Source organism: Aspergillus undulatus, assembly GCF_047715775.1.
Source record: "Aspergillus undulatus strain CBS 261.88 unplaced genomic scaffold BDV17scaffold_32, whole genome shotgun sequence".
Taxonomy (NCBI): domain Eukaryota; kingdom Fungi; phylum Ascomycota; class Eurotiomycetes; order Eurotiales; family Aspergillaceae; genus Aspergillus; species Aspergillus undulatus.
This window is the reverse complement of record NW_027396636.1, coordinates 177,426-202,931: the sequence shown is the minus strand read 5'-3', so window position 1 is coordinate 202,931 and position 25,506 is coordinate 177,426. Positions and strand designations below refer to the sequence as shown.

The 25,506-nt window shown below is 51.4% G+C and overlaps 8 protein-coding genes across 8 annotated transcripts; 5 read left to right on the top strand and 3 right to left on the bottom strand.

Moving 5' to 3' along the window:
• Nucleotides 1-1,130: 1,130 nt before the first annotated feature.
• On the bottom strand, nt 1,131-3,772 carry BDV17DRAFT_121313 (Hsp70 family protein). Its single transcript, XM_073754018.1, has 3 exons — nt 3,514-3,772; nt 3,262-3,445; nt 1,131-3,193 (listed from the first exon to the last, which is right to left on the bottom strand). The coding sequence occupies exons 1-3, from the start codon at nt 3,538-3,540 to the stop codon at nt 1,404-1,406; spliced, it is 2,001 nt and encodes a 666-aa protein (XP_073614486.1). The 5' UTR covers nt 3,541-3,772; the 3' UTR covers nt 1,131-1,403.
• Nucleotides 3,773-5,307: 1,535 nt separating this feature from the next.
• On the top strand, nt 5,308-7,900 carry BDV17DRAFT_266159 (uncharacterized protein). Its single transcript, XM_073758244.1, has 2 exons — nt 5,308-7,412; nt 7,471-7,900. Exons 1-2 carry the CDS (start codon nt 5,902-5,904, stop codon nt 7,553-7,555), a joined length of 1,596 nt encoding a protein of 531 aa, XP_073614485.1. The 5' UTR covers nt 5,308-5,901; the 3' UTR covers nt 7,556-7,900.
• A 471-nt stretch (nt 7,901-8,371) lies between these two features.
• Nucleotides 8,372-16,590, top strand: BDV17DRAFT_282513 (SKI complex RNA helicase subunit SKI2; the record flags this gene model as incomplete). Its single annotated transcript, XM_073760213.1, has 13 exons — nt 8,372-8,598; nt 8,648-11,153; nt 11,208-11,484; nt 11,536-11,723; nt 11,774-12,304; nt 13,012-13,068; nt 13,148-13,226; nt 13,345-13,805; nt 13,863-14,047; nt 14,103-15,970; nt 16,021-16,196; nt 16,247-16,367; nt 16,421-16,590. 13 exons carry the CDS (start codon nt 8,372-8,374, stop codon nt 16,588-16,590), a joined length of 6,846 nt encoding a protein of 2,281 aa, XP_073614484.1.
• Nucleotides 16,591-17,428: 838 nt separating this feature from the next.
• Nucleotides 17,429-17,918, top strand: BDV17DRAFT_292387 (uncharacterized protein; the record flags this gene model as incomplete). Its single annotated transcript, XM_073762351.1, has 2 exons — nt 17,429-17,445; nt 17,657-17,918. The coding sequence occupies 2 exons, from the start codon at nt 17,429-17,431 to the stop codon at nt 17,916-17,918; spliced, it is 279 nt and encodes a 92-aa protein (XP_073614483.1).
• Nucleotides 17,655-19,480, bottom strand: vip1 (putative actin cytoskeleton protein (VIP1)). Its single transcript, XM_073754016.1, has 4 exons — nt 19,253-19,480; nt 19,117-19,203; nt 18,506-19,041; nt 17,655-18,028 (listed from the first exon to the last, which is right to left on the bottom strand). Exons 1-4 carry the CDS (start codon nt 19,333-19,335, stop codon nt 17,961-17,963), a joined length of 774 nt encoding a protein of 257 aa, XP_073614482.1. The 5' UTR covers nt 19,336-19,480; the 3' UTR covers nt 17,655-17,960.
• Nucleotides 19,481-19,937: 457 nt separating this feature from the next.
• On the bottom strand, nt 19,938-21,136 carry BDV17DRAFT_121095 (uncharacterized protein). Its single transcript, XM_073754015.1, has 3 exons — nt 20,837-21,136; nt 20,702-20,775; nt 19,938-20,646 (listed from the first exon to the last, which is right to left on the bottom strand). Exons 1-3 carry the CDS (start codon nt 21,030-21,032, stop codon nt 20,113-20,115), a joined length of 804 nt encoding a protein of 267 aa, XP_073614481.1. The 5' UTR covers nt 21,033-21,136; the 3' UTR covers nt 19,938-20,112.
• Nucleotides 21,137-21,724: 588 nt separating this feature from the next.
• Nucleotides 21,725-23,874, top strand: BDV17DRAFT_121093 (uncharacterized protein). Its single transcript, XM_073754014.1, has one exon. It carries the CDS (start codon nt 21,937-21,939, stop codon nt 23,551-23,553), a length of 1,617 nt encoding a protein of 538 aa, XP_073614480.1. The 5' UTR covers nt 21,725-21,936; the 3' UTR covers nt 23,554-23,874.
• BDV17DRAFT_121082 (FAD-dependent oxidoreductase) lies at nt 23,875-25,486 on the top strand. Its single transcript, XM_073754013.1, has one exon. It carries the CDS (start codon nt 24,196-24,198, stop codon nt 25,432-25,434), a length of 1,239 nt encoding a protein of 412 aa, XP_073614479.1. The 5' UTR covers nt 23,875-24,195; the 3' UTR covers nt 25,435-25,486.
• Nucleotides 25,487-25,506: the final 20 nt, after the last annotated feature.

The following is a 25,506-nucleotide window of genomic DNA, read 5'->3' as shown; positions in this document are numbered from 1 at the left end:
GTGTCTGTTGGATCTGATCTGGACTGACTCGCCAAAAGTACTAAGACAAAAAAACTAAACTTTCCAACTGCTCGGAATTCAACCCCGATTTTAATTGATTTTGACTATTGCGGTCATGTGAACATTGATCATTCATCCACGAGACTCGAGCTCGAGAGGCAACATTCGATAAATCCAAACCTTCAATGGTATCGCCCATCTATCTCCAAAACTCCAACTATTGCGTCCATTGACACTGGACTTCTCAAACTCTCCCTTCTGCATCCATTCCCGATCCCACTCCACCTCACTAGCATACCATAACAAGCGTCGAGGCCACTCTGCATTCATTTCCCCTATAGAGTAGTCTAAGTACAAGAAACCAAACGAAACACCTCAGACTCGAACAGAGTGGAGGGCGCCATTTCGAACTAAACTCTCACCAGGAACTCGAGCATGAGCTGAATGAACCCGCTCCACTTGGGTTGGACAGCTGGCAGGGCAGATGGCAGTGGCAAGGGGGCAAGGCCAACACAGCACATAATCAACAACCATGTGCACCCACCTAACAAGAAATGATCAATGTATGGATGGGAATCGACTCCGGTAGAGTACCAAAGTACAGACTACAGAGTAAATACGCTAGGGTCTTCAGCTGAGAGCCTGAGACCTGATCGGCTGCCTGAATGCTCAGGTTTAGGTTCAGGCTCCGGTCCGGGCTTGAGCCTTGAGCCTAAAGGCGAGGCTTGAGGGTTTTGACTTCTGACTCCGGTTGGTTCGAAGTATGGAGACGGCTTCGTTAGGCACGGACTAGCTTTCGATTTGAAACGCTGTTGTGGGCTCGTGAAGGTGAGGCGTCGAACTTGGGGCTCGAGCATCGTTTGCTGGTTTGGGAGGTCTGAGTCTGCGTCTGCTGGCGGAGAGGCAGACAGAGCCCGGCTACTCGCGCCTCCAGATACAACTGACTTGTGAACTTTGAATTTGAAGCCTCCAACACATAGTAGTACGTAGTTTCAGCGGAACCAGATTGTGAATCGAGAGGAGAATTTCCTGTTCTATTTGTCTCACATGCTCCAAGCCCACCACATCATGCTTGCTTTTGTGGTCCCAAAGCCGTAATATCATTAAGTTACAAATTGTAGGCAAACCCGCCGTCCCATCCAATGCTTGCTCCCCGAGTAAATCAGTACGCTTGCCCGATCAAAGGGTATGAAGCCAGCGGGAGTTGAAAAAGGAGAAAAAAGAAAAACAATCAATGAAACACCCGTACACCGAGACAAGGGCACATCAAACAACCCGTATCAGTATGTATACACAGAATGCAGAGATAAAAGGAGATCATATCTAAAAAAAAAAGTTGGGGAAATGGTAAAAAATACAGTCAACCGCTCAATCAAGCACTGCGGTCAAACATGGTGGTACATTTATTGCTTGCTCTCACCCTGGCCGTCCTGAGGAGGCTGCTGCTGCTGCTGCTGCTCAGACTGGGCCTTGTGCATCTTGTCGAAGAGGGTCAAGCTGGCGGTCTGGAGCTCGTCGGTCTTCTGCTTGAGCTCGTCGGCGGTGGCAGCAAGCTCGCCAGACTGGTTCTTGGCAACGAACTCGCGGAGAGTGTTTATCTTCTCGCGAATCTGCTCAGCCTCAGCCTTGTCGAGACGGTCCTCAAACTCCTTGAGGGCCTTCTCGGTGTCGTTCAAAACGCTGTCAGCACGGTTGGCAGCCTCGATAGCGAGCTTGCGCTCCTTGTCCTGAGCACCGTACTTTTCGGCGTCATCAACCATGGACTGGATCTCAGCGTCGGAGAGTCCGGAGCCAGAGGCAATGGTGATAGACTGGTCCTTGTTGGTGGATTTGTCCTTGGCATGGACGTGGACAATGGAGTCGGCGTCAATGTCGAAGGTGACCTCGACCTGGGGAACACCACGGTGCGCAGGGGGGATACCGACAAGCTGGAAGTTTCCGAGGAGCTTGTTGTCCTTGACGAGCTCACGCTCACCCTGGAAGACCTTGATCTCGACAGCAGTCTGGAAGTCGGCAGCAGTAGAGAAGGTCTGAGACTTCTTAGTGGGGATGGTGGTGTTACGGTTGATCAGACGGGTGAAGACACCACCAAGGGTCTCGATACCGAGAGACAGAGGAGTGACATCCAGGAGCAGAACATCAGTGACCTCACCAGCGAGGACGGCACCCTGGATGGCAGCACCGATAGCAACAGCCTCATCGGGATTGACGGACTTGGCGGGCTCACGGCCGAAAAGGGACTTGACGGACTCGGTGACCTTGGGCATACGGGTCATACCACCAACAAGGATGATGTCCTGGACCTCGCTGGACTGAAGGTTGGCGTCCTTGAGAGCCTTGCGGACGGGGTCGACGGTGCGGCCGATAAGAGGGTCAACAAGAGACTCGAGCTGAGAGCGAGTCATCTTGAGGTTGATGTGCTTGGCACCGCTAGCATCAGCAGTGATGAAAGGAAGGTTGATCTCAGTCTGGAGAGAAGAAGACAGCTCAATCTTGGCCTTCTCAGCAGCCTCACGAATACGCTGGATGGCCATGCGGTCACCCGAGAGGTCAAGACCAGACTCCTTCTTGAACTGCTGAACAATGTGGCGGACAAGGGAGATGTCAAAGTCCTCACCACCAAGGTGAGTATCACCGTTGGTAGACTTGACTTCGAAAACGCCCTTCTGGATCTCAAGAACCGAGATATCGAAGGTACCACCACCGAGATCGTAGACGGCGACAACGCGATCAGCCTCCTTCTCAAGACCGTAGGCAAGAGCGGCGGCGGTGGGCTCGTTGACAACACGGAGGACGTTAAGACCAGCAATCTGACCAGCGTCCTTGGTGGCCTGACGCTGAGAGTCGTTGAAGTAAGCAGGGACAGTAACAACAGCGTTCTTGACGGGCTTGCTGAGGTAGTTCTCAGCAGTCTCCTTCATCTTGTTGAGAACGAAACCACCGATCTGGGCGGGAGAGTACTTCTCGCCACGGGCCTCAACCCAGGCGTCACCGTTGGTGTGCTGGACGATCTTGTAGGGAACCTCCTTGATATCACGCTGGACCTCGCCATCGGTGAACTTGCGACCGATGAGACGCTTGGTGGCGAAGAGAGTGTTCTCGGGGTTGACAACAGCCTGACGCTTGGCGGCAATACCGACGAGACGCTCACCGTCCTGGGCGAAAGCGACGACAGAGGGTGTTGTGCGGGCACCTTTGAAGAATTAGCTCTCGGCTCAACGCGCAACACACACTCCGCGCGTATGTGGTGCAAAGACTTACCTTCTGTGTTCTCAATGATCTTAGGGGTCTTGCCCTCCATGACGGCAACGGCAGAGTTTGTGGTACCCAAGTCAATACCGATGACCTGGCCCTTCACCTTCTCTTCCGTTGAGTTCCATCTCCGGGCAGCGGTGCTGGGGAGTCTGAAAGTGGGAGCGCGAGCAAAAGGAGCAGCGCGCGGTAGCTGGAATAGATGGGAACATGTTAGTGTCGCCGTCGCCGTGCCTGCAACAACATAGGGGTAGAACATACCGCGCGGGAGAGACGGGATGAGAGCATTGTGATGGGATTATAGGAGAAAAGGGCGAATAAAATAATACAGAAAATTAAAAGAGTATAAAACACAATCCAATCGATTCAATCGAAGGGAGAGAAGGATGGGTAGGAAAGGGGTATAAGATGGAGATGGAGAGATGGAGAGGTGAGGAAGAAAATTTTGGCTTCTTTTTGAAGAGGAAGAAACTGGCGGACGGGGAGCCGGCAAAGAAATGGAAATTGCGCGGAGAGCTTCGGCCCGTCGTCGAACTTGGTAGAATCACCTGTCCACCCAATCACACTGCGCTCGATCGAGCTACGCCTCTGACCGCCTGGGTAGCCGATCTTGCAGCTCGACTCTGCTCAGGTCTTCGAGCTGGTGCTATCACTTTCCAGTAAGGAATTTTCTGAATGAAACTTTATTGAATGGTATTCAGGAAGCTGTAGCACAAGTGTATGCAGTATGAGAAATGCCCGACCGCAGGGTCATCTCCTTCCGAGCTCCAAAGCTCTTTACTTACTGCACACGTGACCAGAGCTACGGGTGTTTGGCCGAGGCTTTGCCGCGTCTGCTCCGTGTAGCTATCGCCACAACACTCTGTATCACAAGTTCAGCGAAGGCTGGCGGATCAGTCTAGTCGTTTAGCTATGTGCCTGTAAGTGTCTGCAGTTATATCGTCAATATATTGCTTGAACTGCACGTTCTAGATAATCTAACGTGTCGACTACACGTATAGCAAGCTCATTATATATTGTGGATCATGGCTCAGTATGGCATACAGTTGACGAGAATTATCACCACTGACCGATCCTTATTCCGATGAACCTCTAGTTTAGATTAGAATTGTTGCGTTTGAAATTCTATCGGACCAGGTATCTCCTTGAGAAATGGACCATGGCGTAGGCATATAGTAAACCGTCGTTCGCGCTATCGTGTACTGAGCACTCCGCGGGCGCTCGCAATCGCATGGTCAACTGACCACGAGGCTCATGTATCTCAAAAACAGACTTTGATCCTGCAGTTACTGAGGCGATCATACCACTGGAGGAGGATTCGAGCCAAAAAAGCTCAGCATCCATCTACGAAGTCCTCGACTGCATAGCGCCGTGTTCGCCGCTTGCAAGTTCCCCGGATCGAGCAGCAAGTCTTACGTCATCCGTCCGACATCCAGGCCCTTGGCCTCCGAACTCGTAACATCGATACTCGCCCAAAGACCGGGGCTGTCTGGGGTTTGGTTTTCGTTTCTTCTTTTTTCGCACAACACACAAGGGAAGGTGGAAGATCAGAAGAAAAGAAAGCACACGTTCTCATATCCTGTCGGTGACCTTTGTACGGAGCCGCCCTATGTTAACCGCCAGGCCTCGTGATTGTTCTGAGGCTTGGGTAACAGTCTCGAGTGATTCTTCTACTGGTTAGGCACAACGCAATTGTCTCCAAGGTCGTCATCGTTATCGCCTTGGTGCTTCATTGCCCACCGCCTTGAACAAGAACGGCGCCTCTCACAGCTGCCACAATCAACGATGTCACCGTGGCCTTGACCGTCCCTCATCATGACTACGGATCCTGCGCTATCGTTAGTCACCTATAATACAATATCCCAAACTTCGATAGTGTCGCTCTGTCGTAAGCTAATGCTGACGCTGCATCATCTGATCTAGGTACCATCCAACCGATACCCTCGTTCTTCCTACAAAGCGCCGTTTCTTCCCCTTTAGGATACCCAACTAGTCCGTCCCGCCCTTGGTTCGGTCAACTTTCACTGCGCCGGCTTGTGGACTGACATTTTGTAGCCATGTACAACTCCGCCACTACATCAGCACCGCCGATCGAGATAGAATCTACGTTGTCGTTGACAGAGTTGTCTACTCGATACATATCTCGTCGAGGAAACGGGAGATAGTCGCTGTTATTCCGTTTGACCCCAAGAGTCTTGGGGCCGGGTATGGCTGGATTGCTGTTGGCGGAACAAACAATGGCGAGTGTGCGTTGGTGAAGCTTGCTGATCGGAATGCGGCTGTACCTCGCGACACATCGGCTGTCCGGTCGGCGGATGTGGATAGTGCTCTGCCCATTGATCTCGAGGCTTCCCAGAGGAACTCACCAGAGACCGAGCCAGCAAATACGGGCCCAAACGTGAGCCAGCGGCTAGAGGTGCACGTGCATAAGTTCGGCGGCAGCATTGTAAATTCTGTGACTATCCATCGTCTGCCTGGTGATGGCAAGGGATTTATAGACGAAGATGTCGCAGTTCTCAGGTATCACAATAATTACCCACCCTTAACTGAGAGCCTGCTAACTATGATTGCAGCAACAACGACAAGACCGTGACCATATTCTCGTTGACGCGGTCAAGAATACTAACGAAGCTCGCCCACCCAGCATGTATGAACTATGCGATCATTTCACCGGACTCGAGTATTCTGGCCGCTGTCGGTGACGAAGATAGTGCCTACTTCTATTCTCTCACTCGAGATCTGTCCACCGTGGTTTCGATCGGCACCGGAACGAAGGTGAGCGGCTGGACATTTGCCGAGATTCTTCGCACTGAGATGGACATTGGACCGAGGATCGAAGACAAATGTTGCTTCACTATCGCGTTCTCGCAGTCCAATAAACTGTGCGCTATTGGATCACAATCCGGAGTAATATCTGTTTTCGACGTTGAGAGCATCCGAGAAATCGGGCGATCCGACAAAAGTCCGATTGTTTGTTATTTCAATTCATCGAGGCATTCTTGTAGTGGTGGAGCTGTGCGCTGCATGAGCTTTTCGCCCGAGCCATGGGATCTTCTTGTATGGCTAGAAGACACAGGACGTGCCGGAATCGCAGATGTGCGCCAGGCGTTTATTCGCAGGCAAATCCTTGAGCTGAATATGGACGAACCAGCTATCGAGGAAGTTGAAACGGAGCCGATAGTTGATGAATCCATGGGATTAGGCTTTGATCTCGATAGTCATGGTCCGTCCGAACCGCGACATGACTTTGAGGGGCATCCAGGTGACCGAGACGGAGAAGGATCCGAATCACCCTCGCGGGAAGGTTTGATACAGGACGTGGCGGAAAGAGAGAGGTTTATCATGGAAGTTCTCAACACGGCGCGCTGGACGTCAAGGCTTGAAGATGGATTGACTGACCGAAATGACCGAAGTGACCGGCACCGGCTCAGCTCTCGTATTCCTCCTCCGCATCCGCATATGGGCTCCCGCGCAAGACCTCAAGGAGCCACGGGGGGAGCTAATCGAGCATCTCGTCCTACTTCACCTCGACCTATCATACTCTCACAGACAAATCACGAGGCAAGAAATCGAGGTGAAGAAGGTAGCTCAACTCCCGATCCGCAACCGAGTATCACATTGAGTTGGACCACCTCACCGGGAGAGCTACAGTCCGCAACCCTGGATAATTCGGGCCATTCTATGGAATCAAATTCAAGCGATCAAAGTGGCTCTGGTAGTGATAACGGAAATGGCTCTGGAGCCCGTGTGCCCATAAGTCGACCATCAGTGAATTTTGATTACGGAGTATCAGGTTTGCCGATACCGCCACGCCCGAGAAATCACCAAAGATCTCGTTCTGCTCATAGGCGCCCGGAAAGATCAGAGAATCATCTAGACGTTCCTCATCGCCTGAGAGCGAATATCGTGGCTATTGAGCGTCTTCAGCGACAGCGACAGCTCGCTAACGAGGGAGAAGCATTAACTCAAAACCATCTGCACCAGCTCCGTCGACATACGCAACAATACACCATCCAGCCGCCTCCCGACCATACACGATCTCCCCGGTGGATTCGAAGCATAATCAATGAAATGTCAGACCATAGCTATGGGCTCGGGCCCCGCAATACGGATCCAAGCACCTCAGCCGGCCTTGGGTTTGGGGCTGACGGGCGAACTTTGTGAGTATAAACATTTCGGTCCTAGACCAGCAGTGGCAAACTGACTCAAACTTCCTAGATATATCGCAACTGTGATGGGTATATTCGAATACCAAATCAACGTCACAGACCGCAAGACATTCCCAGTGATCACCTACAGATAATATAAACATAACAGCCGTGGCCCGTGAGAATTTGATTGAGTTTTACGACTACATCAGCGGTGAAAAAGTAATTACTGCAAATAATGAACTCTCCTATCGATTTCGGAAATCATCTGGTTCGGCCCGCTGGACGAGGACGCAGGCCTTCTCGTTGACGATGGCAAAAGCCATTTGGCGATGCAAAATGCTAACCGTTATAATCATATTAATTGTCTATATTTGTTTCCCTTTCCATAAGGTTTCATGAGGCGCATGGCTGGAGACTGTTGTATAGCTGTTGGTTTCCATTTGTTTTGAGTGCCATCGCAAGGGACTTTAGGTAGTGAATACTTACTTGAGCAATTACCTCATTCCAATCAGATAACTTAATAATACTTTAACCATATTGTATCAGCTAAGGAAATATGGTAGTACTACCTTCTCAATTTTGTTGACCATGGCCAATGATCTGTATAGTCCATCCGACGCCGAAGCAAACGGAAGGCAAGGTCTCCACTGCATCCGCCACAACGTCAGCGGAGCGGAAAGCTCAGGTCTTGTTTCTTCTCCCACCAAGACGCCCGCCCGACGACCTGGTGATGTGTTTCATCCTAGGAGCTCAAGAGCATTCACTCTACCCCAATAATCCACAGCTTATCGTCGACAATAGACCCGGGCTCCCCCTTCTAGTGTTCATTCACAGCGTGCCCCGCTCTGTTTCCACACTGAGATCGGAGGTTCTTTGAGGCCAGCAAGGGCAAAATACTTGCCACAAGTACAACATCGGGCCCCTCAACAGTCAACAGAGTCAACTCTGACTCGAGCCATTAAGAAATAATGGAAACGCTTACATCGACCCTAGCGGGTCTCGACCTGAACTCGCAGGGAGTAGGCGGGAAGAGCTTCGATGACCGCCTTGCTCAAGAAGAGAACGGGACTTATCAGAACCGCGCACCTAGGCACAGAGCGCCCCCGTCCGCCACAGAGCTGAAACGGGATCTAGAAAATGAGTTCTTGACGCCGTCTCCGAGGTTCAGCTCTGAGTGGTTGAATCGGTTGCAGAGGTTGGTTTTATCGTTATCCATTTCTTGATGATATTCTAACGAGTATCAGGCGATGGGACGTATCAACGGACTATAAAGACCTTTTTGAAATCGCTGGTACTCAAACGAGGACAATCGTCCGATTCGATCGCGAGGGTCTTGAAGGGCGTGTCACCGGGTATCACGAAGTCACTGTCCCTGCCAACAGTGCTAACGCGAAGAACTCGACGTCCTTACTTCGGCGACCTGCAGGCCGGGCTGATTTTGTCAGGGGCGCGGCGGGGTTCTTCCCGTTTGCCCCTGGTGGTCTCGATGGCGTTGAGGCGATTGCCGAGATTGAGGAAGTACAGGCTGCAGGGGCTTCTGGACCTTCTGCGAAGAACGCTGGTTTAGATCGAATCATCAACTTTGGGACAGAGGGAGGTCTTCTAGAAGTTGCTCCTGGATTCTCGCGCGGATTGAAGTTCGAGGAGGCGAAGTCTAAGGAAGCTGCAGAAGAGGATGAGGAGGTGGAGAACACACTTCGGGAAGAGGAAAGCAGTATCAATCCGGAACAAGACGAGACTTTATCCGACATGGGAGGTGTGAGGATTGAAGACGAAGAAGCGAGCGATGAGGACGAAGAAGAAGAGGATATCGACTCACTATTACCTGTTGAGTTCCCATCTCTAGAGCCGCGCGCTCCTCTGCTCTCCGCCGTCCAGAGAAGGGGCGGTAAGGAATGGGCGCATGTTGTCGACGTCAACAAGGAAATTCCCAATTTCCATGAGCTTGTGCCAGATATGGCTCGTGAGTGGCCATTTGAGCTGGATACGTTCCAAAAAGAAGCTGTCTACCATCTCGAAGGCGGCGATTCAGTTTTCGTGGCTGCACATACATCAGCCGGTAAAACCGTCGTCGCGGAGTACGCTATTGCGTTAGCAGCTAAGCATATGACAAAGGCTATCTATACCTCACCGATCAAGGCATTGAGTAACCAGAAGTTCCGCGACTTCAAGAATGAATTTGACGACGTTGGTATCCTGACGGGTGATGTTCAAATAAACCCGGAAGCAAGTTGTCTGATCATGACTACTGAGATTCTGCGGAGTATGCTTTACCGTGGGGCCGACCTCATCAGAGATGTGGAGTTTGTGATCTTTGACGAAGTTCACTACGTGAACGACCTTGAGCGAGGTGTCGTGTGGGAGGAAGTCATTATCATGCTCCCCGAGCATGTCACCCTCATTCTTCTATCTGCTACAGTTCCGAATACCCAGGAATTTGCGTCCTGGGTTGGCCGGACAAAGAAGAAGGATATCTATGTCATATCCACGGCTAAAAGGCCTGTTCCTCTTGAGCACTATCTCTGGGCTGGAAAGGACAAATTCAAGATTGTTGACTCCAACAAACGGTTCCTCGAGAACGGCTGGAAACAAGCAGATGGTATTGTGTCCGGAAAGGACAAAATCAAGGCTCAGAAGGCGGCTGAGGCCCAAGCACAATCCCAAGCAAGCAGGGGCGGACCTCAAGGACGAGGACGTGGACAAGCTTCTGCTAGAGGTGGACAGAGAGGCGGCGGACAACAACAACGTGGAGGCGCGCAACGAGGTAGGGGCCAGCCAGCCAACCGAGGAACAGGGAACATTGCTCGTACAGGAAGAGGCGGCGGACGTACAAGTGCGCAGCAGGACAAGACAGTCTGGGTTCAAGTTGTCCAGCACCTGCGCAAAGAGAACTTGTTGCCAGCTTGTATCTTCGTCTTCTCAAAGAAACGATGTGAGCAAAACGCCGACTCCTTGTCCAACCAGGACTTCTGTACCGCTTCTGAGAAGAGTCTTATTCACATGACTATTGAGAAGTCTCTTACTCGACTCAAAGTGGAGGACCGGACACTGCCGCAGATTCTTCGACTTCGCGAACTGCTGAGCCGAGGTATTGCCGTACATCATGGTGGGCTGCTACCGATCATGAAGGAAATTGTTGAGATCTTGTTTGCGAAGACCCTGGTCAAGGTTCTTTTCGCTACGGAAACGTTCGCCATGGGTCTCAACTTGCCCACGCGTACGGTTGTCTTTTCAGGATTCCGCAAGCATGATGGCAAAGGATTCAGAGATCTACTTCCTGGCGAGTACACTCAAATGGCAGGACGTGCTGGCCGAAGAGGCCTCGACAATGTTGGGTATGTGATTATCGTCAATTCTGGCAAGGACGAAGCGCCTCCCGCTGGGTCACTGAGAAAGATGATTCTTGGTGATCCAACAAAACTCCGGTCCCAGTTCAGGCTCACATACAACATGATCCTCAATCTACTACGTGTCGAGGCCCTAAAGATCGAAGAAATGATCAAAAGAAGCTTCAGTGAGAATGCCACTCAGGCCTTGCTTCCCGAGCATGAGAAGCAGGTACAGATATCCGAAGCCAGCTTGGAGAAGATCAAACGAGAGCCCTGCGAGATCTGTGATAAAGATCTTGCTATATGCCATGACGCAGCGATTGAGTATGAGAGATTGACAGCCGAGCTACACCTCAATCTTCTCTCGTCACCTGTTGGAAAACGCCTTCTTATGCCCAAGCGATTGGTCGTATATCGAAAGGTAATTGTCCTTCTACGTATCTACAAAATCTAGGTTAAGCTAATGGTCGTGCAGGACGGATTCCGAACCGCAGGTGTCATAACGCGAGAAGTTGGAGGCGGCGCCAACCCAGTCATACAAATCCTCGAGATAGGCAAATTGTCCACCAAGCGCCATCCAAGCGACATCCTCCCATTCCTGCCCGCGTTTCGTGGATTCCTGGAATCTCTACCTACACGCGTGACCGATATGACTCTCAAAGTCTTCAAAGTTCCGCTCACAGACATTGAGTGCGTTACTAATACCATTGTCAAGCAAAATGGCCCATTGTGGTATCTCAACATCAAGAAAGGTTGGTTGTAATGTTTCTGATCAAAAGGATCAGCTGACAATCTCTCTATAGAGGCGATCAAGTTCGCAGACAAAGAGCTTACCAAGCTATGCCGCTCCTGGACTACGCCGACATGGGATGAGCTAGACTGGGGTCGTATCAAGGAGCTGCAGCTGCGTGACATTCTCGATAAACGACGCGAGCAAGCAAGCACTGCCCAATCATGCGACTCATTGAAGTGTCCTAATTTCTTGAAACACGTATGTGTCCTTCAGCTTCAAATAATAATTGCAGACTAACGTCTATTTAGTTCGAGATGCAACGTGATGAGTGGCAGATCAAGGAGAACATCTCCCAGCTGAAGCAACTTATGTCGGATCAAAATCTCCAGCTTCTACCCGACTACGAGCAGCGTATTCAGGTGTTGAAGGACCTGGGCTTTGTCGACGAACAGTCCCGCGTCCAGCTGAAAGGAAAGGTGGCCTGCGAAATTCATTCTGTCGATGAGCTCGTCTTGACAGAGCTGATATTGGAGAACGTTCTCGCCGAATATGAGCCAGACGAGATAGTTGCCCTTCTGTCGGCCTTCGTGTTCCAGGAAAAGACGGAAAACACTCCGACGCTAACACCTCGCCTGGAAAAGGGCAAGGAAGCCATCGTCAGAATCTCAGAGAAGGTGAACGACGTGCAAATCCAGCACCAGGTGCTCCAGTCCACCGAGGATATCAACGACTTTGCCAGTCAACCCCGATTTGGACTAGCCGAGGTCGTCTACGAGTGGGCCAAGGGGATGTCATTCAACCGGATCACGGACCTCACGGATGTGATGGAGGGAACCATTGTACGGACGATTACCCGACTTGACGAGACCTGCCGCGAGGTGAAAAATGCTGCCAAGCTGGTTGGAGATCCGACGCTTTACGCAAAGATGCAGGAGGCGCAGGAGAAGATTAAGCGGGATGTGATCTTTGCGGCGTCGTTGTATATGTAGATTAGAATTACTGCTATTGTATGTACTCCAGTTGGTTCTTGCAATGTCTCGGGTGGCTTTGAGAACCACGTGGGCAGGCCGGTCTTTATTTTTTTTTTCTGCCAGACGAATTCGTGATTGCAACATGCAGGATTCAGGCACGACAACTGGCAGTCCACAATAACGGTTTACACTTAGAATCAGAGACTCGACCTTGAAGATAGTCTGAGAATATTCCCAACTGAACTTAGTAGGTTAGCTAGCAAAGCCCTTTTCCTGACCCAAACCCTGAGGAAAATTCTCTTACCGCGCGGGGCATCCGGCGGTCTGATTCGCTGCCCTAGGCGCGGGGCCAACACCGCCTGAAAATCCACGAGAGAAAGAAATCCAAATGTGCCTCCTTATTGATCCTCCCTCGATAATATCTTCCGCTCTTCATCCTTTTTGACCCTCTCTTTAACCCCACTCTGTCAAGGGGCTCTCGTTTTTTCTTTCTTTTTTCGAGTTCCGATTCCTGCAGCCAGGGGGTCCGTTACCGGAGCGAGATGGATGTTGCAGCTCTGCGGAACCGCATCCAGTCGACACTAGATGCTAATGCTGATATTCGACGGCAGGCGGAGATTGATTTGAAATATGTAGGTGCTGGGCTGGGGGTGTTTTGAGTTTTGCCTCTGGTGCTGTGCTGTGTTTGCTAACGGATTTTGTTGTGTCCAGGCCGAGACGCAACCGGGTTTCATAAACGCTCTGTTGGATATCCTGCAGGGGGAGCAGGTTAATGCCGTTCAGCTGTCGGGTACGTTTTGTCGTTGCATTTCTTTATATCTTGAGGACTGGGACGCTTTGGATAATTACTGCCTGCACCGCTGGCTTGCTGCGTGAGACCCGGCCTTACTAACGCAAGGTACTTTCAGCGGGTGTTTACTTGAAGAACCGAATCAACCGGGGCTGGTCAACCCTCGAAGACAGCCCCCTGCGCACACCGATCCCCGAGAATGAGAAGCCCGGTTTTCGAGAGAGGCTGATTCCGGCCCTTGTATCTACCCCTCCGAACGTTCGCGCCCAGCTCGTCCCCCTCCTCCAGAAAATCCTTCAGCATGACTTCCCCGAACAATGGCCTGGGTTCCTGGACATCACCATGCAACTGCTCGGCACGAACGATGCAGGATCGGTATATGCGGGTCTTCAGTGCTTGTTGGCTATTTGCCGCGTGTATCGATTCAAGGCGGGGGAGAAGCGGGATGAATTCGACAAGATCATTGAGCACTCGTTCCCTCAGTTGCTTAGCATCGGGTCGAAGCTCGTGGATGAGGAGAGTCTGGAGGCGGCGGAGATGCTCCGCATCGTGGTGAAGTCATATAAACATGCTATTTACGTGGGTGATATGGACGGCTATTTTGTGCGCAAAGTGCTAGAACTGACGGGTGGATAGTTTGAACTTTCGCCGCACCTCCAATCGCACCAGGCGACAGTCGACTGGTGTACTCTGTTCCTGCGAATCATTGCCAAGCAGCCCCCGGCGAACTCTATGATGGAATCCAAGGAGGAGAGAGAATTGTCCCACTGGTGGAAATGCAAGAAATGGGCGTATGCCAACCTGAACCGTCTCTTCATCAGGTATGTACACTCGTCGAAAAAGTGGTTCTGGGTCATGTCTAATACGACCTCCTAGATACGGTAACCCCACGACGATGTCGAAGTCCAGCAATCCCGATTACACTGGCTATGCTAAAGGATTCATTTCAACATTTGCACCGGAGATCCTCAAGGGATATCTGCAGGAGATCGACAAATATGTGTCCAAGGGTCAATGGCTGAGCAACCCCGCCCTTTCCTATACTCTGATTTTTTTCGAGGAGTGCGTCAAGCCGAAGTCAATGTGGGATCACCTGAAGCCGCACATGGAGAACCTGATCGCCCACTTCGTCTTCCCTATTTTGTGCCAGAGCGACGAGGACATCGAACTGTTCCAGACGGACCCGTCCGAATATCTGCACCGGAAGTTGAACTACTACGAGGAGGTTTCCGCGCCCGACGTTGCCGCTACGAATTTCCTGGTCACTCTTACCAAAAACCGCAAGAAGCAGACCTTCTCGATTCTCACTTTCGTCAACGGAGTCGTCAGCAAGTACGAGGCTGCTCCGGATGACCAGAAGTTGCCGAGGGAGAAGGAGGGTGCTCTGCGCATGATTGGATCCCTGGCTTCTGTGATTTTGGGCAAGAAGAGCCCGATCGCAGACCAGGTCGAATATTTCTTCGTCCGACATGTTTTCCCTGAGTTCCGCAGCCCCCACGGATTCCTTCGTGCGCGTGCCTGTGACACATTGGAGAAGTTTGAGCAGCTCGATTTCCAGGACCCCAACAACCTCATGATCATTTACCGGAATATCCTCGAGTCCATGACGGACTCTGAACTGCCTGTCCGTGTTGAGGCGGCGCTCGCCCTTCAGCCTCTCATTCGCCACGACGTCATTCGCACCTCGATGCAGCAGAACATTCCTCAAATCATGCAGCAGCTCCTCAAGCTCGCCAACGAGGTCGATGTAGATGCCCTGGCTAACGTCATGGAGGACTTCGTTGAAGTTTTCTCGGCTGAATTGACACCTTTCGCGGTTGCCCTGAGTGAGCAGTTGCGCGATACCTACATGCGTATTGTCGGCGAACTTCTGGAAAGGAATGCTGCCAAGGACGAGGAAGATACGTATGGCGATTTCTTGGATGACAAGAGTATCACGGCTCTTGGTGTTTTGCAGACTATCGGTACATTAATCCTCACCCTGGAGAGCACGCCTGACGTTCTCCTGCACCTCGAAACAATCCTTATGCCCGTCATTAGCATCACCCTCGAAAACAAGCTCTACGACCTCTACAACGAGGTGTTTGAAATTATCGACAGCTGCACATTCGCCTCCAAATCCATCTCCCCCACCATGTGGCAGGCCTTTGAGCTCATCCACAAGACCTTTAAGGCGGGTGCCGAGCTGTACCTGGAAGACATGCTCCCGGCTCTCGACAACTACGTTGCTTACGGCTCTCAGACTATGGTCCAGAACCCCGCTTACCTTGCCGCCGTTGTCGGTATGGTCCAGGACATCTTCCGCGATGAGAAGGTGGGCGGTGTTGACAGAATTTGCGGATGCAAGCTCGCCGAAACCGTCATGCTCAACCTGCGGGGTTGTGTCGACCGGTACATTCCTGTTTTCATTGAGCTTGCCATGGGTGTCATTGACGCCGGAGAGGCACGAACGAAGTCCTACCGTCTCCACCTGATGGAGATGGTCATCAATGCCATCTACTACAACCCGGTTCTCAGTCTGCAGGTTCTCGAGTCGAAGGGGTGGACGAACAAATTCTTCAGCGCTTGGTTCTCTAGCATCGATGGCTTCAAGCGCGTCCACGACAAGACGCTGTCGATTGTTGCTATTACCTCGTTGCTCACTCTCAATCCCGCCGACGTTCCGCAAAGCGTTCAGCAGGGCTGGCCTAGGTTGCTCCAGGGTGTCACCCGACTCTTCCACACATTGCCCGCCGCTGTCAAGAGTGAGTGTCCCGCACCCCTAATAGATCAGCCTTTGACTAATTCTCCGCAGACCGGGAAGACGCAACCAAGGAGTCGGACTTCCAATACGAGGACGAGGATGACGATGATGAGGGCAACGACTGGGATGGTGAGGTCGAGTGGACTGAGGGTGATGAAGCCGAGGCCGGCCCCGAGGGCGATATTCCCGACGAAAGTGCCGCCTATCTCGACTTCTTGAACAAAGAGGTAAGTTTTAGCAACAGATTGCGTTTCGACTCTTAGCTAATTTGTTGCAGGCTCAGAAGTTCGGATCTTTTGCTGGGGATGACGATGACGATGAGCTTGACGAGGAGAGCCTACTCGAGACTCCTCTGGATAAGGTCGAGCCTTATGGGCTGTTCAAACAGGTGTTCCTGAGTACGTATACGTCACATTCCCCAATATTGAGACATGAGCTAATCGAATACCAGACCTTCAACAAGAACAACCACAGCTATACGACAACCTCACGAACATTCTAAACGAGGAAGAGAAGAAGATCATCGAGTCGGTGTTCCATGAAGCTGACGCGAAGGCCCTGGCCGCCGCCAGCAACCAGGCCGCGGAGCAGGCTGCTCTCCAAGCCAACGGAAACCAATAGACCTGCCCTGGCGTTGACGAAACTAAAATGTACCTGGTAGTCGTGGATGATATGAGGCAATGAACCGATTACGTCCTGACGACCCCAGACGCAACTTATAGTCTATGATATAAAAGATGCAATGTCGGAGTCTCGCTTTTTGGTTGGTTGGATTGGACACTTCCTGTTCTTCGAGTCGCTTTTAACTGTCGATGTGGCAGCAAAGGCCGCTGGCCCTGTCAATAACGTGACCTATGCTTGTTATTCCTTCCCGTCCAAGGTTTTAGAACGTTCTGTCGCCAGATTTTCTTTTTTCTTTTCTTGCTCTATTTTCCTTGTGTCTCACCCTCATGAATGACAGTGACAGTATTGACCCTGACCCCTTTTGCATATTATTATTGGTTACGAATTTTGTTATCAATGTCAATGTCAAAAGTCCTCATGCATGTTTTCAGACCCTTTCTACCTGCCTTGCCTACAGTACCCTCATTCGTGCGCCGAATTTATAATGAATTATATCTCTCTGTATTTATCATTGCATGCATGAGCATAAGCAATCCATTTTATACCTACTTCCTCTAAAGGAGAGCTTACAATATGACCTGTGCACGAAACGCAGGCAGAATGCTTGCTTGCGATAATAGTTGATGTCAGTGACCACGTGACCTATAGTTGAGAAATCAACTCCAAGCATATCCTTGCCGATGACCTTCTATAGCAATCTAATCAGATTACAGGGTATGCTTACTCAAGAGTACTATGGTCCAGGATTCGTAATTGTGCAATACTGTAGCAGGTGGACTCGTGGATCCGTTATGGATGAGCTCTTGAGTCCTTGACTATAGACCCGAACGTCATAATGATGGCAACGAAGACGTACCTTCACACCGAAACGCAGCTATTCCAGCTATAAAAACACCCGGGAATCCTTTGCTTTTCTGGAAAATTTTACTACTATAAACACTCAATTGCTCTCCTTACCTACTTTCTTACCTACCTTCTTACCTACCTATCACAAACCACAAACAACCAAGGTCAGTCAATCACCAACCTTGACTCACAAGACACTGTCTAACCTCACTAACAGCACCTCCCCTCCTTCAAACCAACCAAACCCTACCAAAATGTCCGCCCCCTACCCTGGCCGCCAATCCCCACCCCCCGAGCGCCAAACCGGCGCGCAAGAGAACAGCCCTCCCGCCGCCGGCCGCGGCCCCCAAGACCCCGAGCACCAGGCGAACAACGCGCAGCAAAACCAGAACGAGCAGACGCGGGGTCTGAGTAGTAACCCGAAACATCCCCTTGAGGATCTGGAGGAGGCGAAGTTTCGGAAGGGGACTGGGAACTAGAGTTGTTGGTTGATTTGTTTCTGTGTATAATATGATATGATGTCATGAATTGAGTTGAATGGGATTGAATCGGAAATGATATCGTCGTTTCTGCTTAAGGTCAAAAGTATCTGTTTGGTATACTGCCATCAGTTTTCTAGACTGTATGTCGAGTTTGTAAAAGATTAATGGCTAAGTAGAACACAGGTCCCCAAGAACTTGTGCAATTTTGCTAAATTTTGCTAGTGGTCAATTTCGTCTAGACTTATTATGCCTTCAAGGGTGCGCTAGAGTTCTTATGTCTCTAAGCGACGGTAATACTTTAATCGGCCATGGTTCAGATGTCATTATTGCCAATTTGTATTCTGTCCCAGACAGCTAACGGAAATTTGAGTATGAACATGAACATCGAAGAGAATAAAATGACATCATGCTAGAAGCACAGTGACAAGGTCATGAAACGTGAAAATAGCCAGCAAGGTACAACACGTAAAGCCCCTTCGGCGTTTACGCCTTCTCAGTCGTAGCCGGAGCAGCCGGGGCAGCGGCGGGGTCAACACCAGGGGCAGGAGTAGGAGCAGCAGCCTCAGTGACAGGAGCACCCTCACCTTCCTTCTTCTCCGCCTCGGTTTTGCCAGCCTTCAAGTCTGCAAGCCTGCGCGCCTCGGTGTGAATATCCCTCACCTGCTTATCAGTCTGCGAGTAGAAAGCGCGCAGCTTCTGACCAGAGGGCGTGCCAAGCGCCTTCTCAAAGTAACTGTGCAGACCGCGCCACCCAGTCGCAGCCTTATCGCTAAGCTTGTAGCTCTCGTCGAGGCCCTTCGCGCGGTCCGTAGCACCGGTCTTCTTGTCGAAGTTGCTTAGTACGTTCGTGAAGCGCGAGGAGAAGCCGTGCTTCTGGTCGATGGCGATGGCCTTCTGCAGGGCCTGATCGCTGATGGCGTAGCCGTGGGCGAGGTACTCTGCCAGGATGCGCGAGCGCGGCTTGTCCTCTTGCTCGAGGTCGTGGTGGTTCTCGTCTTTGGCGTCTGCGGCGGTGGCGCTCTGTGAGCCGGCGATGTCGTCGATTGTCTGGGCAGCTTTTACTGTAACGACGGAGGGGCCGAGCTGGGTCTGGTCGAGGAGGAGGGCGGTTTTGGCGGCGCTTTGTGTTGCGTGTTAGTTGGTGAATAATGACGCCATGGGTGAAGGTGGTGTGGTGCGGGGTAGATAGACTTACGCATCCTTTTCGAATGTCACGGTGGCTGACTTGGGGGCGTTGGCCTCGCCGGAGGACGGAGTGACAGAGATGTTGATGATCTTGCCGCTGTGCTTTGTTAGAGCCAATTTCTCTGCTAAAAGAGGGGAATGCATACCAGAAGCTAAAGAAATCCTGGACCTCCTTGTCGGAGGTGGCAGGGGCGATGTCTGAAACGTGAACGGTGGTGTGGTCCGACATTATGGTAATATATGTTTGAATAGAAACGATGTAAAGAGTAGACAGAGATGAGATATTTGTAGAGGGATAGAGTAGTATGAACTGATGAACAGGAACAGGGCAAGGCTGGCCGCGGGGTATTTATCCATCTGATCGAACAGTGACGCATGACGCCACATCCGATGACGTTGGCCTCAGCCACAGAGGGGCGAGCTTGTGATTTTAATTTAGTATACAAATGTGGCACGGTCTGGATTAATGCGGGAGCCTGAAAATGATAAGGAGCTATCTAAACCCTTGCTAGCCAATGACCCCAGCGTTTCTGCCTTCAGATTTGCATCGCCTCCGGTATAATCGACAAAGGTGGTCCAGATGGCTGTATCTTTCAAAGGACAACAGAGAAGGTCAGGCAATTGAATGTTTACCTAGTGTGCAGCCATCAAGATAACAAAGAATGATCTTTTATGAAGCAACTAACATAACGGTCGGATTCCCCCGCGAAAGTCCTAAATGATACATTAGGTATATGATTGGCTGCGCTACTCGCTGCGACTTCCAAGGTTCCAGGTAAACAGGAAAGGTGTGGTGGAGGGAACAGAATGGCAATGGCCGCTGGGTCTCGGTAAAGGAATCCGCAGCCCATAGCTGAGCACATTGGAGAAGCTACATAAAATGGATACTTGCTTTTGTTTCTAGGAAAAGTGCTTCATGAAGCCAGGGGTTGAGTACATCACCATAGTCATGACCGTCCAATACTGGGTTCTGGTGTGGAATCGTTCAATTGCTGGCTATGCTCATCTATTCTTTCGGAGAAAGTGCTTGACTTTTCTGTACGCTAAGCTCGAGCTCAAGAGTCCGAATGCGCCGCCTGAGCACCCCATTCTCATGCAGAAGAGAATCCACATCTCCTCTTGGAGCCATCTCATCTAAAGGAAAGCCGCCTGATCCCGATCCCGACGGTATCCGCTGTTGCGAGAGCGAACTTCTGCGAGGAAAGCGCGAGCTGTGCATATGAGCTGACGCGTCGCGTCTTCGTTCCTGAGGCTGCGATGTCACTGATATCAGGCTCTGGGACCGAGGGGACGGAGACACAAGAGATGGGCGCCGGCTCCGACCGCTAGTTCGTGATTCCTGGATCACTGGGAAGTATGTGCCGCTTAAGCTTGACGACGAGCGATGCTGTCGTGATGTTGTGGGGTATATCGGACCGGGCATGTATGGTGATCCGTGCAGCGTATCGTCGTTGAGCGTGGTGGAGGTAGACGAGGCGGTTGAGGCGACGGAAGATGTTTGATGACGGAGCAAAGAGAGCTCTCTTGAAAGGCGATTGACCTATGAAGATAGCGATTAGATCAGAGCTCCAGAGGGGTGTGGTTTGATATCTCACCATTGCCTCTTGTTCCTGCTCTAGGATTGAATGGATGTCGGAGGGCGAGAGGGGTTTCGGTTGCCTTAGAGGTCCTGAGCATTCATGTCAGTTAATGCTTGAATGATCGTGCTCCTTGATCCATTTCAGTCTTACCAGATGTTGCTCTTGCACGGGCATGCATCCCAGCGGCCTGGTTGCCTGGATCCAGGTCTGGACACACTGGAATCGATGGAGGACTCATTGCTTGCGACGATAATGAGGACGCTCTAGAGGATTTAGATCTCTCTGTCGCAGCCCGACGCCGCGTTTTTGGCTGTGAGAGAGGGGCTTGAGCGATTTTTGGAGACATTTTGATGGCGTTTGCGAGACAGGGATACAAGTGAGGCGAAATGTGAAGTGTGACAAGAGGATGAGCAGCTCATCTACCCTTCAAGGGGCTTGATGACGAGAAAGATGAGAGTCCATGATGTGTCGGACAGGAAGGTCAGTAAATAATAGTCAACCCCCTTGATGATTTGAAACATGCCAGAGACAAGGCAAATCGATGGACAAAGAGAATGCATGAGACATGTCAGCAATTCCGCCGGTTAGCTTTGTTCGGTTTCCATAAGAGGACCATAAGAGTTAAAATAGGTTTGGATGGCAATTCCAAACATGGGCAGCGAAAACGGCCCAGGTTCTCCCTATATAGGTCTGGACTATTGTGCACCCTTGTCAGTAGTCGGTACTATATAGATAGTCGCAGCGTATCAGAAGCTTCGAAACCTCCAAGCGAATCAAAGCTCGGTATGGAGCCAAGAATGGCCCCTGCTCATCTCGCGCATCAATAGTAAGCGAGCTCTGGGGAACGCATTCCAAGCTGAAGATATCATATCGCATTCAAAGCGAGGCGAAGTATAGCCGCAGATCAGCCCGTCCTGAGGTTGAGCTCTTCCAAGACCCGAACAGTATCTAAAAATGGCCAGAGTCTGCGCTATTGATGCAGTATGATGAGGAACTATCAAATTCCACTGGAGGCTGCAGTGAACACCGTATTGAAGCCGCAGTGTTTGCTGATTGGAAGCAATGGTGTCACGTGAACGGTACCGGCATCTGCTTTAGTGATCTCGGTTTACGCAGCCAACAAACAAACATCCAACAGCAACAGGACGATGACGACGAACCGCAGCATATTTGCGTTTCAGATTGAGTGAACGTTGTGTCAGAGATCTCACAGGCTTTAACGCTGATAATCGTCTCTCTCCCCGCCCCCAATGGCCTCTCAACACGAGTCCGCCACAGCTCTCCACCCCTCTGACATTCCTCCCTTCGCAAAGCCTCTCGCTCCTTACATCAAGAGTCGCCAGGAGGCACTCCGTATCCGACAAGCTCTGACGAGCTATCTCCGATCGCATATCATCTTTGCCGACAATGATCCCGAACACCCGGACTGTCTCGCCCAATCCCACCTTTCCCTATGTGCCTCGGACAATGCGGTATCGGACGTGAAGCGAATCCCGGCGGAGTTTACGGGGCTGAGGAGGGAATATCTGCAGGCTTTGCAAGCGAATGTGGCTGCGAGGAAACAGAAACAAATGATCCTGGAGAAATTGGCTGCGGAGCGCTCTGAAGCTGTGACGGGTCCTTCGTCTGATAGCTCTCTGGAGTTGCAGGCGTACCTTCGACTTGTCCGGGATCGACGCCGGCATGCAAAACTTCAGGTCTTCGAGCATTACCTTAATGAGCTACGAGCGCGCGATATTCCTCGGCCAGAAGATTTCGAGAACCGAGGAAGCCGGAACCAGCTTGCACTGCCTGAGGAGTTCGAGGACGGAGGTCAGTCTAACGGCGCAGGTGGTGACATCGAGGAGCTGGTACATAAGCTAGAGAAAGCCGTTGTCCGCGCAAAGTCACAGCTTGAGCGAGAAAAAAGGCTTTTCGAAGAATTGAAGACTCGGAAGGCTTCCGAATATACGGAAGAACCTACTCACTCTGTGAAAGCTACTGCCCTTCAGCATACCCGTGATGAACTTGTACATTGGGTCGAGGAGAAGATCGTCGGTAGTGAGAACAACGAAGGCCCTGTGGAGGAGCTCCCCGCCGAAGAGATCGAGGAGTCTGCTCGTATCCTTGAAGAACAAAGATCGCGGATCCTACAACAATACGCCACATACACGGAGACCCGCAAGCGCCTGCTAGAGGCAGCTAGTCGAGCTTGCCAGCCTGTGTTGACAGCATCTACCAAGTCTACCCCTCGACCCCCTGAGCCACAACGTGCTTCAAAGGATGAGGCGCCTCAAATAGAGCCGCTAGAAGTTCTGTCCTATGCCAGCGACGTTCTCCATCCAGTTTCCAAAACTCAGCGGTCTCTCGCTCTACAAAAATTCTATTTGTCTGGTATGCTCGCCAAAGAAAAGAACACAACCCTACGCATGCTCAACCGCTTGAGTGATGAGAGCCATCTCCTCCCTGAATATCCTATTCTCGCACATCAACCCCGCTTCAAGCACGCGGCCGCAGCACTTAACTCCCGACATGCTGCAAGCCAACAAGACCCTGCCAAGCAGGACCCAGTTGTCAATATGGCCGAGGCATGGGCGTTCGCGTCCGCAGCGGCCGGGTCCAACGAGAAGGAATACATGGAACAGAGGGTGGAGGATGGAATTGAGCGCGCAAACCAGGCAGAGAATGAGCTACAGAAGGTCTACAATTTGCTGAATCAGGATCTGGAAGGAGCTCTTGAGAATAGACAGGTTGAGGACAGGAAAGACGACGATATTTGGGCACACGAAGCTCGCTCTACCAGGTCTTCAGCGAAAGTTAGTCGCTTTGAGAAGCGCACAAAAGGGCCGTGGACGCAGCTGAATGGCAGAGTGGGTGTTTCTGATTGATGAGTGGCTACTAACCGCAATTATTCGACTATTTCCTGACCATCAAACGGCAAAACTTTGTGTGTATTTGCGAGTCTCATTTTGATACGCCCGCCTTGCCCGCTTCTTGTCGCTTTCCGACGTGTGTGGGAAGACTCTAAAAAAGCACAGGTTACACGCGCACCCATAGAGTGAAATGTGTCTAATCCACAGGCCTCAGGGTCTTACTTTCTCTGTCTCGGAGCGTAAACCGCCCTCCGCAGGCTTGTTTGATATCCTTGATCATATCTATACCCATTCGATCTTTAAAACTTGTCTCTTGAAGACGTTTTCTTGCGGTCATGTTATGACCCTTGGCTCTGTTCGAAATACATGCAACGTCGCCATGGAACGCCCTTGTGTATTCTGCACCGGATACTTAATGAATTCCAGCAAATCCTACCTTACTATCTATAGCATCTGCGCAAATGTCCTAAGTATCCGAGCCACAAACGTACCGTCCGGCTCTTAAGTCACTCCATTAGCTAGCTAGGTACCTAGTCTATCTCGTGATAATCCAACCTTCCACCCCCGGTATCCCAACCTCAATCAATCACAGCGCCCTCAACCACCAACCTTAGACCCAAGTCAACACCACACCAATCAACCTCTTCAAAACCAGAAATGCCCACCCAGTATCCAATCCTAATAATTGGCGCCGGCCTCTCAGGCCTAACAACCGCGCGTCTCCTAACAAACTCCCGCATCCCCTGCATAACATTCGAATCCTCCCCCTCAACCCGAACACAGGGATACGCAATCTCCCTGCGAGACTGGGGCTTCAACGCCCTCCTCAAGAGCCTTGGTAATCTGCCGCTGTCGTCACTGACGCGGGGCGTCGCGCCCGATCGTGCCTTGGGGGGATGGGGCTGGCTCGATCAGTCGTGGCGGAATAACCAGACCGGGGAGGTCATTATGATGCCGCCCAGGGAGGGGAAGGAGAAACCGAGTATCTTAAGGGCGAATCGGAATGCGTTGAGGAGTTGGGTTGCGGATGCGGGGGATGAGGAGGTTGATGTGCGGTATGGGCATCGGCTTGTGGGAGTCGATTTTGAAGGGGGGGTTGTGATTGCGCGGTTTGATAACGGGGCTTCCTACAAGGGGTCCCTCCTCATCGGTGCAGACGGGGTTCATTCAACAGTGCGGAGTATTCTCCTTCCCGCCGTGACTCCGGAAATCCTACCTGTGCTCGTTTACCACGGGGACTTCAGGCTCAGTCGGGACGAGTACGAAAGGATAATCCGGCCTCATTCGGGGGAGTCGACGATCGTCGCGGGGGTCGGCGACGGGTTCAATACCCCGTTGACGGTGTGCAATATCACGAGCGACACGGTGCACATGGACTGGACTTATTCGCGGCCTGGTGTGAAGGACGATGTGCTGTTCAACTCGAGCATCACGTCTGAGGAGGCAAAGGTTATACCGGAGGCGCTGGTGGAGGAGATCAATAGTCGGCAGCTGGGGGAGCCGTGGTCGCTTTTCATTAACGGGGATGCGATGCGCGAGCATAAGGTGTTTAATTGGCTTGTTAGGTGTGTTTCGGTGGAGAGGGGGGATTTGGATAGTTGTATTGGGAAGAATGTTGTCTTTGTTGGGGACTCATGGCATGCGATGCCTATCTTTGGAGGTGAGGGTGGGAATCATGCGCTTGTTGATGGGGTTGAGTTGGCGAGGAAGTTGGTGGAGGTTATTCGGAGGGGAGAGGATGTGCAGGAGGCTGTCAAGGCTTATTATGATGGGGCTTGGAGACGGTGCGTGGATGCTGTGAGGCGGTCGAAGCAGAGGTTTTATCAGCTGCATCGGCCTATCAGTGAGTGGGTTGAGATTGCAGAGAAGCAGAAGTTGGCACAGAAAGGGGCTTAGGGCTTTGGTCTTGGACAAAGAAGGACATGTTTTTGGTATCAACACTATACTTGGGAGAGATTGCAAACTCAG